Source organism: Podarcis muralis, chromosome 2 (assembly GCF_964188315.1).
Source record: "Podarcis muralis chromosome 2, rPodMur119.hap1.1, whole genome shotgun sequence".
Classification (NCBI taxonomy): domain Eukaryota; kingdom Metazoa; phylum Chordata; class Lepidosauria; order Squamata; family Lacertidae; genus Podarcis; species Podarcis muralis.
The window spans coordinates 14,096,094-14,111,619 of record NC_135656.1 but is presented as its reverse complement, the minus strand read 5'-3'; the positions used below and the strand labels follow the sequence as shown (position 1 = coordinate 14,111,619).

Genomic DNA, 15,526 nt, shown 5'->3' with positions numbered 1-15,526 from the left:
CCACTCTTGCCATAATTGTTCCCTCTTATTTCCGATGTTCAGGCTATGAGTGCCGTCGTGTGAGGAGCGGAAATGGCACCACCCACACATCAGATAGAGTTATCTGAAAGCTTGGGTTTGGGGGGAACTCCCAAGATTTGCAGCACTAATGAATACTGTATGCTCAGAGATCGCAGCATACTATGAAATGCGGGAACCGACTAGGGTGGCTGGATTCCTGAACAAGGTGCACTCCAGGGTGCAAGATTATTGTTGAAGGTTCCACTGACATTTATCTTCTTTTTAAAAAAAACGGGTTGGTGCTTCTGGGTTTCCCCTTAAAGCAGCCTTAGATGTTGCTGGACTACAACTCCCATCATGCCTAGCTAGGAGGACCAGAGGCCAGGGATTATGGGAGTTGTAGTCCACCTGAGAGGGACGCGGGTGGCGCTATGGATTAAACCACAGAGTCTAGGACTTGCCGATCAGAAGGTCGGTGGTTCGAATCCCCGCAATGGGGTGAGCTCCCGTTGCTCGGTCCCAGCTCCTGCCAACCTAGCAGTTCGAAAGCACGTCCGAGTGCAAGTAGATAAATAGGTACCGCTCCAGTGGGAAGGTAAATGGCGTTTCCGTGTGCTGCTCTGGTTTGCCAGAAGCAGCTTAATCATGCTGGCCACATGACTCGGAAGCTGTACACTGGCTCCCTCGGCTAGTAAAGCAAGATGAGCGCCACAACCCCAGAGTCGGCCCCGACTGGACCTAATGGTCAGGGGTCCCTTTACCTTTACCTTATGGTCTTTACAGGCGCATCGGATCACAAATGTCAAACACCCCTCTGCACATTGCCCATCGATGAAGCCTGCTTTAAGCATTAAGTTCACATGCAGCCCAGGCACGTTCTAGAGCAGGAGTGGGGTGGGGCCTTTTTGGATCTTTATCTGCCCCCCACCCCACCCCGTGGGACAACAGTGATAGGTGGATAGAGCAATCGGCTGGTGTAAACAATCAGAGGGCGTTTCCAGTCCTCTTGTTGGCACTTTATGCTCTCAGACTTGGGACAAAGGAGAAAGAACATGAACCAATTTGAAACCACCAGCCTGTTAAAACCATTTCCAGCAGTGTCTCAAGCCCAACTGCCTGTGAAAACTTTGGAACCACTCCCTTTGCTCAAATTCAGCTTTTACTCTTAATATACTCAGAGGAGCCTTACATTTGGCGTTTCTTCACATGTTCTACTATGTCGCTATGAAAGAATATGAAGCAATTGCTTTGGGTAGCAGATACAGTGGTACCTCAGGTTAAGTACTTAATTCGTTCCAGAGGTCCGTACTTAACCTGAAACTGTTCTTAACCTGAAGCACCACTTTAGCTAATGGGGCCTCCCACTGCTGCAGCGCTGCCGGAGCACGATTTCTGTTCTCATCCTGAAGCAAAGTTCTTAACCTGAAGCACTATTTCTGGGTTAGCGGAGTCTGTAACCTGAAGCGTATGTAACCTGGAGCGTATGTAACCTGAGGTACCACTGTACTGGTCTTGGCGGTGAGCAACCTCAAGCTCTGTCTTGTTTAGAAGACAATTGGGGGGGGGGAACGTTTGCCTTTGTTTCAGATGCACACTGCATGTAGAAAGGAATAGGGAATTTACACTCCCCAACAAACTTTGGACCACTGCAAATCATACAACCACATGAAACTAGATAGCGTTGAGTTGCGGCTGACCCAACACTTGTTCTTCAACCTTCAACCATTGAGCAAAAGCAGACTCACGCATGCATGTTCAGTGGTTGATAACTGCAGCGCCATGTGATGGCTTGCACTTGTGAATGGACCATCAGAGATAAAACACCACAGATGGGAAGAGCTTATCTCCACAGGCCAGTACTTTTCAGTGGGCTCATGCATTATATACATGGAGGTGCTTCTGAACTGAAGATGGTTTGGAAACTTTAGCTGGTGCGGAATTCAGCAGCCAGGTTGTTCATCTGGGCAAAATGGCATGAGACCGTAACACTAGTCCTGGTCTGACAGCACTGGCTGCCAATCAGTTTTCAATTCAAAGTGCTGGTTTTGAAGCACTTTAATGAGATAGAGTGGTACCTCTGGTTACGAACTTAATTCGTTCCGGAGGTCCGTTCTTAACCTGAAACCGTTCTTAACCTGAGGTACCACTTTAGCTAACGGGGCCTCCCGCCGCCGCCGCGCGATTTCTGTTCTCATCCTGAGGTAAAGTTCTTAACCCGAGGTACTATTTCTGGGTTAGCAGAGTCTGTAACCTGGAGTGTTTGTAACCCGAGGTACCACTGTACAGCCTTAAGCGAGAACAGGCCTTTTCTGTGGTGTCTCACTGTTTGTGGAATGCTCTCCCCAGGGAGACTTGCCTGGAACCAGGAGTACCAACTTGAATACAGTGGTACCTCGGGTTAAGTACTTAATTTGTTCCGGAGGTCCGTACTTAACTTGAAACTGTTCTTAACCTGAAGCACCACTTTAGCTAGTGGAGCCTCCTCCTGCTGCTGCTGCTGCACCACCGGAGCACAATTTCTCTTCTCATCCTGAAGCAAAGTTCTTAACCTGAAGCAATATTTCTGGGTTAGCGGAGTCTGTAACCTGAAGCGTATGTAACCTGAAGCGTATGTAACCCGAGGTACCACTGTAAAACAGTTGGGGGGCAGATGAACCCTGCCCTGCACAATCGATCCCAAGACACACACCGTTTAAATGGCAATTCCCAGCAACTGGAGTGGGGGGGGGGGAAACCCCCTTCAAATATTCTAGGGGGGGGGGGGGCAAAGGCACATCTCTGTCCCTAGGAGTGGGCTCCAATGCCTGGCACCATCATCACACAGAATGGGAAGGGACCCCAAGGATCATTCTAGTCCAGCCCCCTGCAATGCAAGAATACAGTGGTGCCTCGCAAGACGAAATTAATTCGTTCCGCGAGTTTTGTCGTCTTGCGATTTTTTTCGTCTTGCGAAGCACGGTGTCGGAAAAGTTTTGGAAAAGCTTCAAAAATCACCAAAGTCTTCAAAAACCTCAAAAAAGGCTACCACACCGCGTGCTATGAGTTGCTCCTCGAAGTCAAGTCGCAACTGTATTAACGGTGTTAAGAAAAAGGAAACAAACTTGCAAGACGTTTCCGTCTTGCGAAGCAAGCCCATAGGGAAAATCGTCTTGCGAAGCAACTCAAAAAACCAAAAACCCTTTCGTCTTGCGAGTTTTTGGTCTTGCGAGGCATTCGTCTTGCGAGGTACCACTGTATACAGTTGTTCCATACAGGGAACGAACCTGCAACCTTGGCATCTTCGGCACCACGCTCTAACCAACTGGCAGCTAGCTGGAGAGGGGCTAAGCAAATACATTCCTCTTGAACCAGGTCTTTGGCCGATTAAACAAAGCTAGGCCTTTCAGAAGTGGGCAGGGTGTTTATTAATGCATCTCTCTTTCCTTTTTAGGCTTTAATTATCTCTGTGGGGGTGTATTGCTTGCTTGTTCGTCTGGTTGTAAGACAGACCCTAATCCTGCGGAAAGCCATCTACAGTGGTACCTCGGGTTACATACGCTTCAGGTTACAGACTCTGCTAACCCAGAAATAGTGCTTCAGGTTAAGAACTTTGCTTCAGGATGAGAACAGAAATCGTGTTCCGGTGGTGCGGCAGCAGCAGGAGGCCCCATTAGCTAAAGTGGTGCTTCAGGTTAAGAACAGTTTCAGGTTAAGAACGGACCTCTGGAACGAATTAAGTACTTAACCCAAGGTACCACTGTAAAAGTTTATTATTATTATTATTATTATTATTATTATTATTATTATTGGGTTGCCCTGGGCAAGTTGAAGGACCAATATAATTAATTAACTAATTAATTTTTTTAAAATTCATTTAACAACTGCAAAGAAACCAACCAATGAAGAACCCACGTGCCAACTAAGGCTGTGGGCGGGCCGGCATGGCTTTCCAGGGCTCAGTCCCCGCCCCGTCGCTGACGTCATTCCTGGGAAATCGAAATTCTCGGCGGCCTCTTCCTCCTTCGGGTCGCCCCTCCCTCCGTGGCTAAGGGCTGCTGGGGCTCTTCGTCCAATCGCGCAGAGCGGTGGGCGGGGCAGCGCCCTATGCCCCGCCCACCTCCCTTCCAAGCCGCCGCTTCCTCCAGCGCCAGGTAGGGAGGCGCTCCCTGGAATTGCAAGCTGCGAAATAACATTTCTCCAAGGCGGCTGAGCGCCGGGTCTTGCGGTTTGCACCGGTAGGAGAAATGTATGGGTACCAGGCTGGGGGTGGGGGGGCGCAGAGGGCCCGGATGTGTTGCGTGTTAGAGGGGGGGGGAAGGAGTCGCAGAGCACACCTGGACAGGTGGATCTGTTGATCTGCCAGGTGGATCTGGAGATCTTGGGATCTGTTTCCGCTTTGGCAGAAGATCGCGGCTCTCTCAGATACCTGCACTGCTTGCAGTAGGTCGGCAAGGATTTCTGGCTTCCAATTGCTTCACAGTAGGAATCGCAACCACGACGACACCCCGCCCCAAATGCATTATATTGCTGCGAAGTCCGGGAAAATAATAATAATAAACGCTTGTGGATCTGTAACCACGGGGCGATGAGCTCCATTCGCTCCCGGAATTCAACACATAAACCCCTGAGCTCGGGATTTTTAAGTTGCAAGCACGGTATCTGAAGGTATAGGGAAGTTTGTTTGAAGGTGTCATGTTTTATGTATGTATGTCTGTGGCTTTTCCTGAGACCCCGCATTTCTGAGACCCTAAACCATTGCAGAAGCCTTAGGTACCCCTGACCATTAGGTCCAGTCGTGGCTGACTCTGAGGTTGTGGCACTCATCTTGCTTTATTGGCCAAGGGAGCCGGCGTACAGTTTCTGGGTCATGTTGCTAGCATGACTAAGCCGCTTCTGGCAAACCAGAGTGCGCACGGAAACGCCGTTTACCTTCCCGCCAGAGCGGTACCTATTTATCGACTTGCACTTTGACGTGCTTGCGAACTGCTAGGTTGGCAGGAGCAGGGACCGAGCAACAGGAGCTCACCCCATCGCGGGGATTCGAATCGCCGACCTTCTGATCGGCAAGTCCTACGCTCTCCGCATCCCTTTGCAGAAGTCTCAGAACACAACAAAACAAAATCGCCTTGACCAGAAGGTACCGTAACTTCAGGAAGCTCAGGGAAGGGGAGTTTCCTTGCACTCCAATCTCGCATTGTTCAGGAAACTGCACCCCAGGCTCTGGAGAGTGTTTTACCTGGGGTCACGCAGGTGGTCCTGGCGAGGCGGAAAATGGATGGGAAAGTCCTCTTTGAAAACTTGCTTTGTTTTCGGATTCCAGTCAAGGGCAGGTAGCATCTTCAACTAAGTTCTATTTCTGGAGGGGGTGGTTTGCCTCAGGGCCCCCTTGTTGAACTTTACGGCTCCCTTGACCAATAAAGCGAGATGAGCACCACATCCCCAAAGTTGGCCACGACTGGACCTAATGGTCAGGGGTCCCTTTACCTTTAAACTCTATATCATGCAGGTAGCACACTCTCACGAAGCCCGGAACCCCTGGAATCTCGCACCGCTCAGCGATTGGGATGGGGTGCAACAACAATAACGTTTTTGCTCACTTTCCTCCTTCAACATGTCCTCTGGTACTTTCACTTCAGAGGAAGGAGACCTTCCTTCTTGGCTGCCTTCCTTCTTGCTCGCCAGGAGTTGCTGGCATGGCTCGTGGCCAGGGAAGAAAAGCGAGGAAGGAAAACTGGGCAGGCGGTGGCACTGAGGCAAACTGAGGAGTCCTGTTCCACCGTTTGAGAAACAGCATTTTTAGATTTATGGGTCAAGTGGGCTGTGGTTGCTCCGTTTGTTCTGTGGAAAACCCTGGTTTTTGGTGCTTCCAGGCTTGTTGTTGCAAGCAGGTAATTTTTTCCCCTTAATTGGTAGGCTTTTCTTCCAGAATAATTTGTTGTTGTTTAGTCGTTTAGTCGTTTCCGACTCTTCGTGACCCCCTGGACCAGAGCACGCCAGGCACCCCTGTGATCCACTGCCTCCCACAGTTTGGTCAAATTCATGCTGGTAGCTTCGAGAACACTGTCCAACCATCTCATCCTCTGTCCTCCCCTTCTCCTTGGGCCCTCCATCTTTCCCAACGTCAGGGTCTTTTCCAGGGAGTCTTCTCTTCTCATGAGGTGGCCAAAGTATTGGAGTCTCAGCTTCAGGATCTGCCCTTCCAGTGAGCACTCAGGGCTGATTTCCTTCAGAATGGATAGGTTTGATCTTCTTGCAGTCCATGGGACCCTCAAGAGTCTCCTCCAGCACTAGAATTCAAAAGCATCAATTCTTCGGCGATCAGCCTTCTTTAGGGTCCAGCTCTGGATGAAATCAGGGTTGGGTGGGCAGGGAACTGGAAAAATGATGCCAACAGAGACGTGTGGACGATGTGAAAACTTGGCATTCATCCTGCAACTGACACCCATCTGGAAGCACCTTCCTTTGCCCCATAGGGAGAAGAGGGTGCAAGGCATAATGTGACTAGATAACAGCTGGCTGAATGATTCTCAACCCAGACAGTATCAATTGGTTTGAATTCCTGGCTGACAACAATTGCTTTGAAAGCCATTGAGAGTCGAATTTGTTACAGTCCTACGGCTTTGCATTTCTTATTTGTAATTTTCCTATTGCATTTTAACTACTATAAACCATTTTGATATTTTTTAAGAATGAAATTGCAGTATACAGTTTAAAAAACCAAATAAATAATCTGATCTCTGCATAAGTAAATCCCTTTGACTGCTTTTAAACCCTGTTGGGTTTGAATAGGCTGTTGTTGAGAACTTAACTTTCGTGTTTCTGAAAGTTTTGTGGTATCTGTTTGCTGCTTATTGTTATTATTTGTTTGGTTTGAATTTTCTTGTCTTCCTCCCTACTCCCATTGCTTGGCATTTTCTCTCCTTGGTTTCACATCTCCTTTTAGTTTTTGACTCTGAAAACTGGCAGAGTTGCTTAAATTTCATGGTAACAGACTTTTGTAACTGAGCATAACTCAGTCACGATTTCTGATTCAGAGGTCAAATTGGAGTCTTTTTTTAATGTTAGCATTTTATTGTCGCTGTTTTTATTGGTGAAGGGAAAATTGCATAGCCAAGAATTAAAAAGAAATAGTCATAGTGCACTATTGCATCCATTATTTGTGAATTGCTCAGATTATAATAATTTAACAGATTGCATGTTAAACTGTACAAGTATAAAGATAAATATATATAGTAAGAAATTGAAAGATACAAAACATTTGCATCACGTTCCTTCTAGCACAGGGGTCAGAAACCTTTTTCAGCAGGGGGCCGGTCCACTGTCCCTCAGACCTTGTGGGGGGCTGGACTATATTGGGCGGGGGGAATGAACGAATTCCTATGCCCCACAAATAACCCAGAGATGCATTTAAAATAAAAGCACACGTTCTACCCTGGGCCTTAGTTTGCCTACCCATGTCCTAGCATAATGGAAGAAGAACAATAAAATACTTACAGTTTGCTGTAAGGATAAAAATTCAAAAAATTTTATATGTCCCCTAAAAGCAAATTATGATTCTTACAATCTATTACCTACTCTTCACCCATAGGCCTTAGGGCAGGTTACAATAATTAAAACACAATGTTAATATTAAAACACAACGAACAACTTACAATTACAGAAATAAAGTGGGTCTTTAAAATATGCATCTCAGGTGTCAAAAGCCAGGGGAAAGAAGTGTGTCATCATTCACCAAAAGCTGTACAGTCGTACCTTGGATCCCAAATGCCTTGCGAGTTGAACGTTTTGGCTCCCAAACGCCGTAAACCTGGAAGTGGGTGTTCCAGTTTGCAAGCATTCTTTGTAACCTGAATGTCAGGTGCGGTTCTGTGGCTTCTGATTGGCTGCAGGAGCTTCCGTAATATTTACAACTAGATGAAGGTTTCATTTTTGAAATAATAAATTTTCAGAGTAGTTTTTACAGTTAGATCAAAAATTACTGATTTGGTTATACTATTAGTAATACATAGACAGATAATTATGAAATTATTTGAGGTTTAATAAGTTAACTGTTTATATTTGGACAACTTTTCTGCTGTACTTTATTGGAAGGAGAAAAATAATCATTTCCTTTCTAACAATTTGAACAATTTATTTAACGAAAACAGTAACATTATCGCATATGTATCCATGTTTGTTAACTGATGTGCTTAAATGTTGTAAACAACACACACACACCTTAGACTGAGTTTCAGCACACATGAAAAACTTAAAACAAATCTTTATTTCCTGATGAATGGCCGTTGGACGATAATGTAACTTAAATAGAAAACTATCTTTAGAAAGATTTTTTTCCTCCAAAAGCATTTAATTTTGAAAATCCAATTTAAATTTTGAAAATCTGATTTATATTTTAAAAATTGATTTAAATTTTGAAAATCTGATTTAAAAAAATCATTGATTTTTATCCACCCTGCATTGTTTTTAGACTTATGTACAGTGGTACCTCGGGTTAAGTACTTAATTCGTTCCAGAGGTCCGTTCTTAACCTGAAACTCTTCTTAACCTGAAGCACCACTTTAGCTAATGGGGTCTCCTGCTGCTGCCACGCCGCTGGAGCACGATTTCTGTTCTCATCCTGAATCAAAGTTCTTAACCTGAAGCACTATTTCTGGGTTAGCGGAGTCTGTAACCTGAAGCGTGTGTAACCTGAAGCGTATGTAACCCGAGGTACCACTGTATCTTTAACCATCAGCTATCCACTTGCCAATACCTGCACATGCAATATTTTAGCATCTGCTGTATATACAAGTGAGGTTACTCCACAAATGATCCAATCCACACTAAATCAGTAATTATCATTTCTAAAATAATTCTCTTTCCATCTCTATATATGAAAGCCCAATAGTTCACTTTTACTAGGCGTTTTCCCTTTTATTCTTATCTGCGCAGTTCGCTGCGTCCAAGCTTCTGTCCAAACCTCTTAAGTTTCTGGCCCAAACATCTCTTCTCGTCATCTGTTGTCCGTTCGAAAATAGGACCTGTGACTTGCAGTTTCTCTGTTCGCTATGAAGGACTCCTTTCAAACTGTTCATGTTCTGACTTGCTTCCTCAGGCATTGCCAGCTGTGAGGAGCCCAGTCTTGACTCTCCCGCCAGCAAACATGTCTCAGTGGCAACAGATCCAGAAGTTGGACGGACCTTACCTGGACCAGGTGCACTACCTTTATTCTGAAGACTGCCTGCCCATGGAAGTACGAGAGTACCTTGCCTATTGGATCGAGGAACAGAACTGGTAATGCCACTTGGGTCGCTGTCAAGAAAGGAAACTCCCGTTTCCTGGCTGTTTCTCTCCCCCCAACCACCACCATTATGGGTTCTCCACCATTATGGCTTCTCCATTATGTATGGGTAAAGGTAAAGGGACCCCTGACCATTAGGTCCAGTCGTGACCGACTCTGGGGTTGCGGTGCTCATCTCGCTTTATTGGCTGAGGGAGCCGGCGTACAGCTTCTAGGTCATGTGGCCAGCATGACTAAGCCACTTCTGGCGAACTACAGCAGCACATGGAAACACCGTTTACCTTCCCGCCGGAGTGGTACCTATTTATCTACTTGCACTTTGACGTGCTTTCGAACTGCTAGGTTGGCAGGAGCAGGGACTGAGCAACGGGAGCTCACCCTGTTGCGGGGATTCGAACCGCCAACCTTCTGATCGGCAAGTTCTAGGCTCTGATGCATTTAACACACTATGATATACCCAGGCCATTTCCCTCCCAGCCGTAACTCAGTTCCGGCACCTCTCAGGTGAGCTCCATTGCCATCATAAGAGAACAAGGGACGTGTTCATGGTCAGTTCCTGCACCTCTTTTTAAAAGAAAAATACCACTTGATAACCCACAAAGAATTATGGGAGCTCTGCTTTGTCATGGATGCTGGGAGTTCTTAGGAGGTTGGAAATCGATGGCTGAAATATTTTTGTATTGTACTGTTTTATTTCATTTGTGAGTTATGTGCTGTGTGTTTTATTTTGTTTTTGTTTTCTTTGTGTGTCTGTGTAGTTTATAAACCAATAAAGACTGATTTTTTTTTTTTTAAAGAGAGCGTTCTTAGGAGACACCCCAATTCCATTCACGGAGCTGCAATTCTCAGAGTGGTTTAATAATCGATACCTCTTCACAGGGAACACGGGGAATTGTAGCTCCATGAGGGAAGCAAAATTTTATGTTGTGTTGTTCCCATTCCTCACCCACACACCCTGGAACTTATTTGCTGCCTCCCCCCCCCCCCCATTTTCCCCATCAAATAGCAGTGACTCTGTCACTGGGAGTCCCAGGTGCGCAGTTCTGCGCCTCCTCACCAGCTGCTCCTAGTTTGGACAAGTAAAGCACCCTTGTGGCCAAGGTGGATTTGATTTAAATCACTAGTCAGTAGGACTTTATTCCAATCATTATTATTTTTTACAGAAAGACTCATTCTTGCTGGTATAATCTTAATATTTACAAGCAGATGAAAGTTTCATTTTTGGAGTAATAAATTTTCAAGAGTACAGTGGTACCTCAGGTTACGTACTTAATTCGTTCCAGAGGTCTGTTCTTAACCTGAAACTGTTCTTAACCTGAAGCACCACTTTAGCTAATGGGGCCTCCTGCTGCTGCCGCGCCGCTGGAGCACGATTTCTGTTCTCATCCTGAAGCAAAGTTCTTAACCCGAGGTAATATTTCTGGGTTAGCGGAGTCTGTAACCTGAAGCTTATGTAACCTGAAGCATATGTAACCCAAGGTACCACTGTAGTTTTTACGGTTATATCAAAAATTACTACGACTCCCATCATCCTTAGCTTAGCAGGACCAGTGGTCGGGGATGATGGGAACTGTAGTCCAAAAACAGCTGGAGGCCTAAGCTGGGAAACCATGATCTGCAGTCATACCTCGGGATGAATACGTTTTAGGTAGAGCATTTTCAGGTTGCGCTCCTCGGCGACCCGGAAGTAACGGAAGGCCGTTGCTTCCGGGTTTCGCCGCTCGTGCATGCGCAGACACTCAAAATGATGTCACGCGCATGTGTGGAAGCGGTGAAACGCGCCGTCGCATGTTAAGTTCGCTTCAGGATGCGAAAGGGGCTCCGGAATGGATCCTGTTCACATCCAGAGGTACCACTGTATATCCTTGTTTTTGTTCATTTGAGCCAAGGATTCGCCCTCCCTCTGCCATTTCTCCTTTGTGTTCCTTTCAGGAATGAAGCGGCACGATCTGACCCTTCGCAGGCTTGCAGCCTTTTCCACACCATGCTGGGGCTGCTTGACGATCAACTCGGACGTCTCGTTTTGGGGGAAGAAAACAATTCTAACATGGTCCTCAAGCACAACCTGCGCCGCTCCAAACTCAATCTACAGGTATGGGCCCGGGGTGTTAAATTTTTATGCACATTGGAGGGCTGAGCCGTAGGGAAACAGCCAAAGCAGAACTAATATTTCCCTGGGAAGAGAGGCCGTGGAGAAGGCAAAGGCATACAAAACTATAAAAACCAGTTTAGGACCCCAAAATCCATGTAAATGAAATTCTATATACAGTCGTACCTTGGTTTTCAAACAGCTTAGTTCTCGAACGTTTTGGCTTTCAAACGCCGCAAACCCGGAAGTGAGTGTTCCGGTTTGCAAACATTGTTTTGGAACCCGAACATCTGGCGGGGCTTCCGATTGGCTGCAGGAGCTTCCTGCAGCCAATCAGAAGCTGTGCTTTGGTTTCCGAACGTTTTGGAAGTTGAACCGATTTGCGGAACGGATTCCGTTCGACTTCCGACGTACGACTGTAGTAGCACTGGTGCTAGAAACAATGGCTTTGGCATCCAGTGTTTTCCATATGTTGATGGAATCTCAAGAGTAGATTTTGGGGGGTGGGTTATAGAGGGAGAATCTCCGCCCCCCCCCCCATAATTTGTATTAAATTTTCTGTTTTACATTTTAGAATATTCATTTAAACAGCCTTAGAATATCAATGACTTCCCTTCTTCTCTTTCCATGGTTCATCTTGCATAACATAAATCCCTGCATGTTTTACAAAAACTAAACCATTCAAGTATTCCATTGTTACATCCATCAAAACGTATTTACGCTGTTGAATTTATCTTAATGATGCCCATGTTTTCAAATATACACAATCTCTCTCTGATATTCCTTGTTTCGGTGGGCAGACAGCTCTGAAAAGAAATCAGTGAAGTCTAAAAATCTTGAGAAGTAAACGCAGTGCCTAAAAATGTGCAGTCCAACTGCCACATTTAAATACAGCATAATACCTGAGATTAAAATCACAGAGTTTAAAAGGTCTGTGAGAACAACAACAACAAAATCCTGGCAGAACTCAGTTTTGTGGCAGGGCATTTGGCAGCTGAGAGGCCTCTGTTGAGAAGGCCTAGGATTGTACTGTTGTTGTGTCTTAGATTTCTTACCCACTCAATGCAAAATTAAAGTTTAAAGAAGATTGGGAAACATTTATTGACTATATGGAAAAGAGCTGTGTAGAGCCGAAAACGCTGGCAGCACTAAGATAAATTCAACAGAGTGAATAATTTTGGATGGATGTAAACAGTGATTTGAATGGTTAGAGTAAAATATGCAGGGATGTATGTGATATGTAAAATGAACCATGGAAAGAGAAGAAGAGAAGTCACTGGATATTCTAAAGTTTGTAAAATGTTTATTTGAAATTGTGAAACAGAGAATTTAATAAAAATTATTACACACAAACACAGACACAAAAATGCAAAATTAAAATTGGTTGAAACAATTTCATAATTGGAAGAATGGGATGAGTCTGAATGTATACGTGCATTTGTGTGTGTTGTATTGTGGAAAATACCTATGTGGACTGAAGCCCACTTTATCGTATACGTTGAGATATATCTTTAATATCTTCAATATATTCTCAGCTGGCAGTGAGGGAGAGGTACAGGTAAAGGGATCCCTGACCATTAGGTCCAGTCGTGGCCGACTCTGGGGTTGCGGCTCTCATCTCGCTTTATTGGCCAAGGGAGCCGGCATACAGCTTCCGGGTCATGTGGCCAGCATGACTAAGCCGCTTCTGGCGAACCAGAGCAGCGCACAGAAACGCCGTTTACCTTCCCACCGGAGCGGTACCTATTTATCTACTTGCACTTTGAGGTGCTTTTGAACTGCTAGGTTGGCAGGAGCAGGGACCGAGCAACGGGAGCTCACCTTGTCACGGGGATTCGAACTGCCGACCTTCTGATCGGCAAGCCCTAGGCTCTGTGGGTTAACCCACAGCGCCATCCGCGTCCCTGGGAGGGAGAGGTAGGGGATTCATATTTATGTATGTTACACACACATGCATGAGTAAAGAGAGATTGAAAATATGAAATGCAAGAAGCATAGAATTCCACAAGGACAGATGTCAGGTTGTGATGTGACCTTTGGGTATAGGGCGGTATAGAAAGAAAATAAATAAATTATTATTTATTCCCTCCCCCTTCAATTTTTTATTGAGTTTTGTGCAAATACAAACAAGACTCTACATACCAAACAAATCTACCGAAAACAAAAAAGCAATAAACAAAAACAAGAGGAAAAAGAAAAGAAAAGCAAATCATGAACAAAAATGAAATGAAGTTAACTATACAATACTATCCAAAACATCAGTTCTCAAACAAAATACTTTCCCTTTTGGAACAGATCTCTTCTGTTATCCTATTTATTTTCAACTTCCATCTACAGTGGTGCCCCGCAAGACGAACGCCTCGCAAGACGGAAAACCTGCTAGATGAAAGGGTTTTCCGTTTTGGAGGCGCTTCGCAAAATGAATTTCCCTATGGGCTTCCTTCGCAAGACGAAAGCCCATAGGGAAATCTCCGGGACAGCGGGGAAGCACAGCGCGTCTTCCCCACTGTCCTCGGACCTCCTCCCGCCGCCCGGCATCGGAACCAAGCTCCGATGCCGGGCGGCGGGGCGGGAACGCCTCCTCCCGCCGCCCGGCATCGGAACGAAGCTCTGATGCCGGGCAGCGGGGCCGCGAAGCCTGGGCGCGCTGATCTCAGCGTGCGCAGGCTACGGCATGCTGGCAACTCTCCGCAAGCAGCGGGAGCGCTCCCGCTGCTTGCGGAGAGGTCCGTGAAGCCTGTCCAGGACAGCTTTTGAAGGGGGGGGGGGAAGCAAAGACTTTCGCCCCCCGCCCGCCTTCAGAAGAGGTCCAGGACATGTGCATCGCAAGACGAAATACTCGCAAGACGAAGAGACTTGCGGAACAAATTAATTTCGTCTTGCGAGGCACCACTGTACCTCTCCACAATTCATTCTATCTATTTGATATGCCCGCCCCCCATATTTCAATTCCTGTCCTCATCTTGGTATAAGGAAACACATATTTTGCTTGTTGAAGCTTGTCTCATTAGACAAGTGTTAAAGCATTCCCACTCCTTTTGGACTACATCGATTGCTTTATTCCTTAATGATTTGGTCGTTTTTGCGAGTTCCAAGTACTCGCTTAACTTTAATTCCCATTCTTCTCTAGCAGGGATTAAATGATTGATTGACTGATTGATTGATTGATTGATTGATTGAATGAATTTGGGAAGTGCCTCCTTCTCCTGTCAGTACTGATTGTTGCAGCATGCTTGCATGTCCTTTTGGGTCATTTTGCTGTGGCCTTTCCTTCCAGGCCAAGTATCAAGATCATCCAGAGCAACTGGCCAACTTCATCGATGGCTTGCTGAGAGAAGAGCAAGGGATCCTCGCAGAAGCCTTGGCCGGGTCGCGGGTAAGAGAAACTCGCTTATAATAAAATAATAATCATTTATTATTTATACCCCGCCCATCTGGCTGGGTGTCCCCAGCCACTCTGGGCATCTTCCAACAGAACACTAAAATTTGTTGTTGTTGTTTAGTCGTTTAGTCGTGTCCGACTCTTCGTGACCCCATGGACCAGAGCACGCCAGGCACTCCTGTCTTCCACTGCCTCCCACAGTTTGGTCAAACTCATGCTGGTAGCTTCGAGAACACTGTCCAACCATCTTGTCCTCTGTCGTCCCCTTCTCCTTGTGCCCTCCATCTTTCCCAACATCAGGGTCTTTTCCAGGGAGTCTTCTCTTCTCATGAGGTGGCCAAAGTATTGGAGCCTCAGCTTCACGATCTGTCCTTCCAGTGAGCACTCAGGGCTGATTTCCTTAAGAATGGATCGGTTTGATCTTCTTGCAGTCCATGGGACTCTCAAGAGTCTCCTCCAGCACCATGATTCAAAAGGATGGTTCACTTTCAGTGTACAGTGGTACCTCAGGTTAAGTACTTAATTTGTTCCGGAGGTCCGTTCTTAACCTGAAACTGTTCTTAACCTGAAGCACCACTTTAGCTAGTGGGGCCTCCTGCTGCTGCCGCGCAGCCGGAGCCCGATTTCTGTTCTCATCCTGAAGCAAAATTTCTGGGTTAGTGGAGTGTGTAACCTGAAGCGTATGTAACCTGAAGCATATATAACCCGAGGTACCACTGTATTTATGCCACGAGTTGGCAAGGTTTGCCGGCCATGGGCCGAATCACTCCCACAGAGATCGTCCGTGGCTCGGTCT

At 46.1% G+C, this 15,526-nt stretch overlaps 1 protein-coding gene across 2 annotated transcripts in view; it reads left to right on the top strand.

The window, feature by feature from the left end:
• The first annotated feature begins 4,109 nt into the window (after nucleotides 1–4,109).
• The window catches only part of STAT2 (signal transducer and activator of transcription 2), a 46,713-nt gene continuing 35,296 nt past the window's right edge, over nucleotides 4,110–15,526 (top strand). Inside the window, exons 1-4 of one of the 2 annotated variants that reach the window (XM_028710148.2) lie at nucleotides 4,110–4,214; nucleotides 9,074–9,252; nucleotides 11,192–11,351; nucleotides 14,626–14,724. In XM_028710148.2, the coding sequence (XP_028565981.2) occupies nucleotides 9,122–9,252; nucleotides 11,192–11,351; nucleotides 14,626–14,724 (390 nt within the window). In that variant the 5' untranslated portion in view covers nucleotides 4,110–4,214; nucleotides 9,074–9,121. Of the gene's footprint in view, nucleotides 4,215–4,975; nucleotides 5,117–9,073; nucleotides 9,253–11,191; nucleotides 11,352–14,625; nucleotides 14,725–15,526 lie in introns of those variants that run through there. The other variant, XM_077923905.1, reaches the window with a different exon arrangement.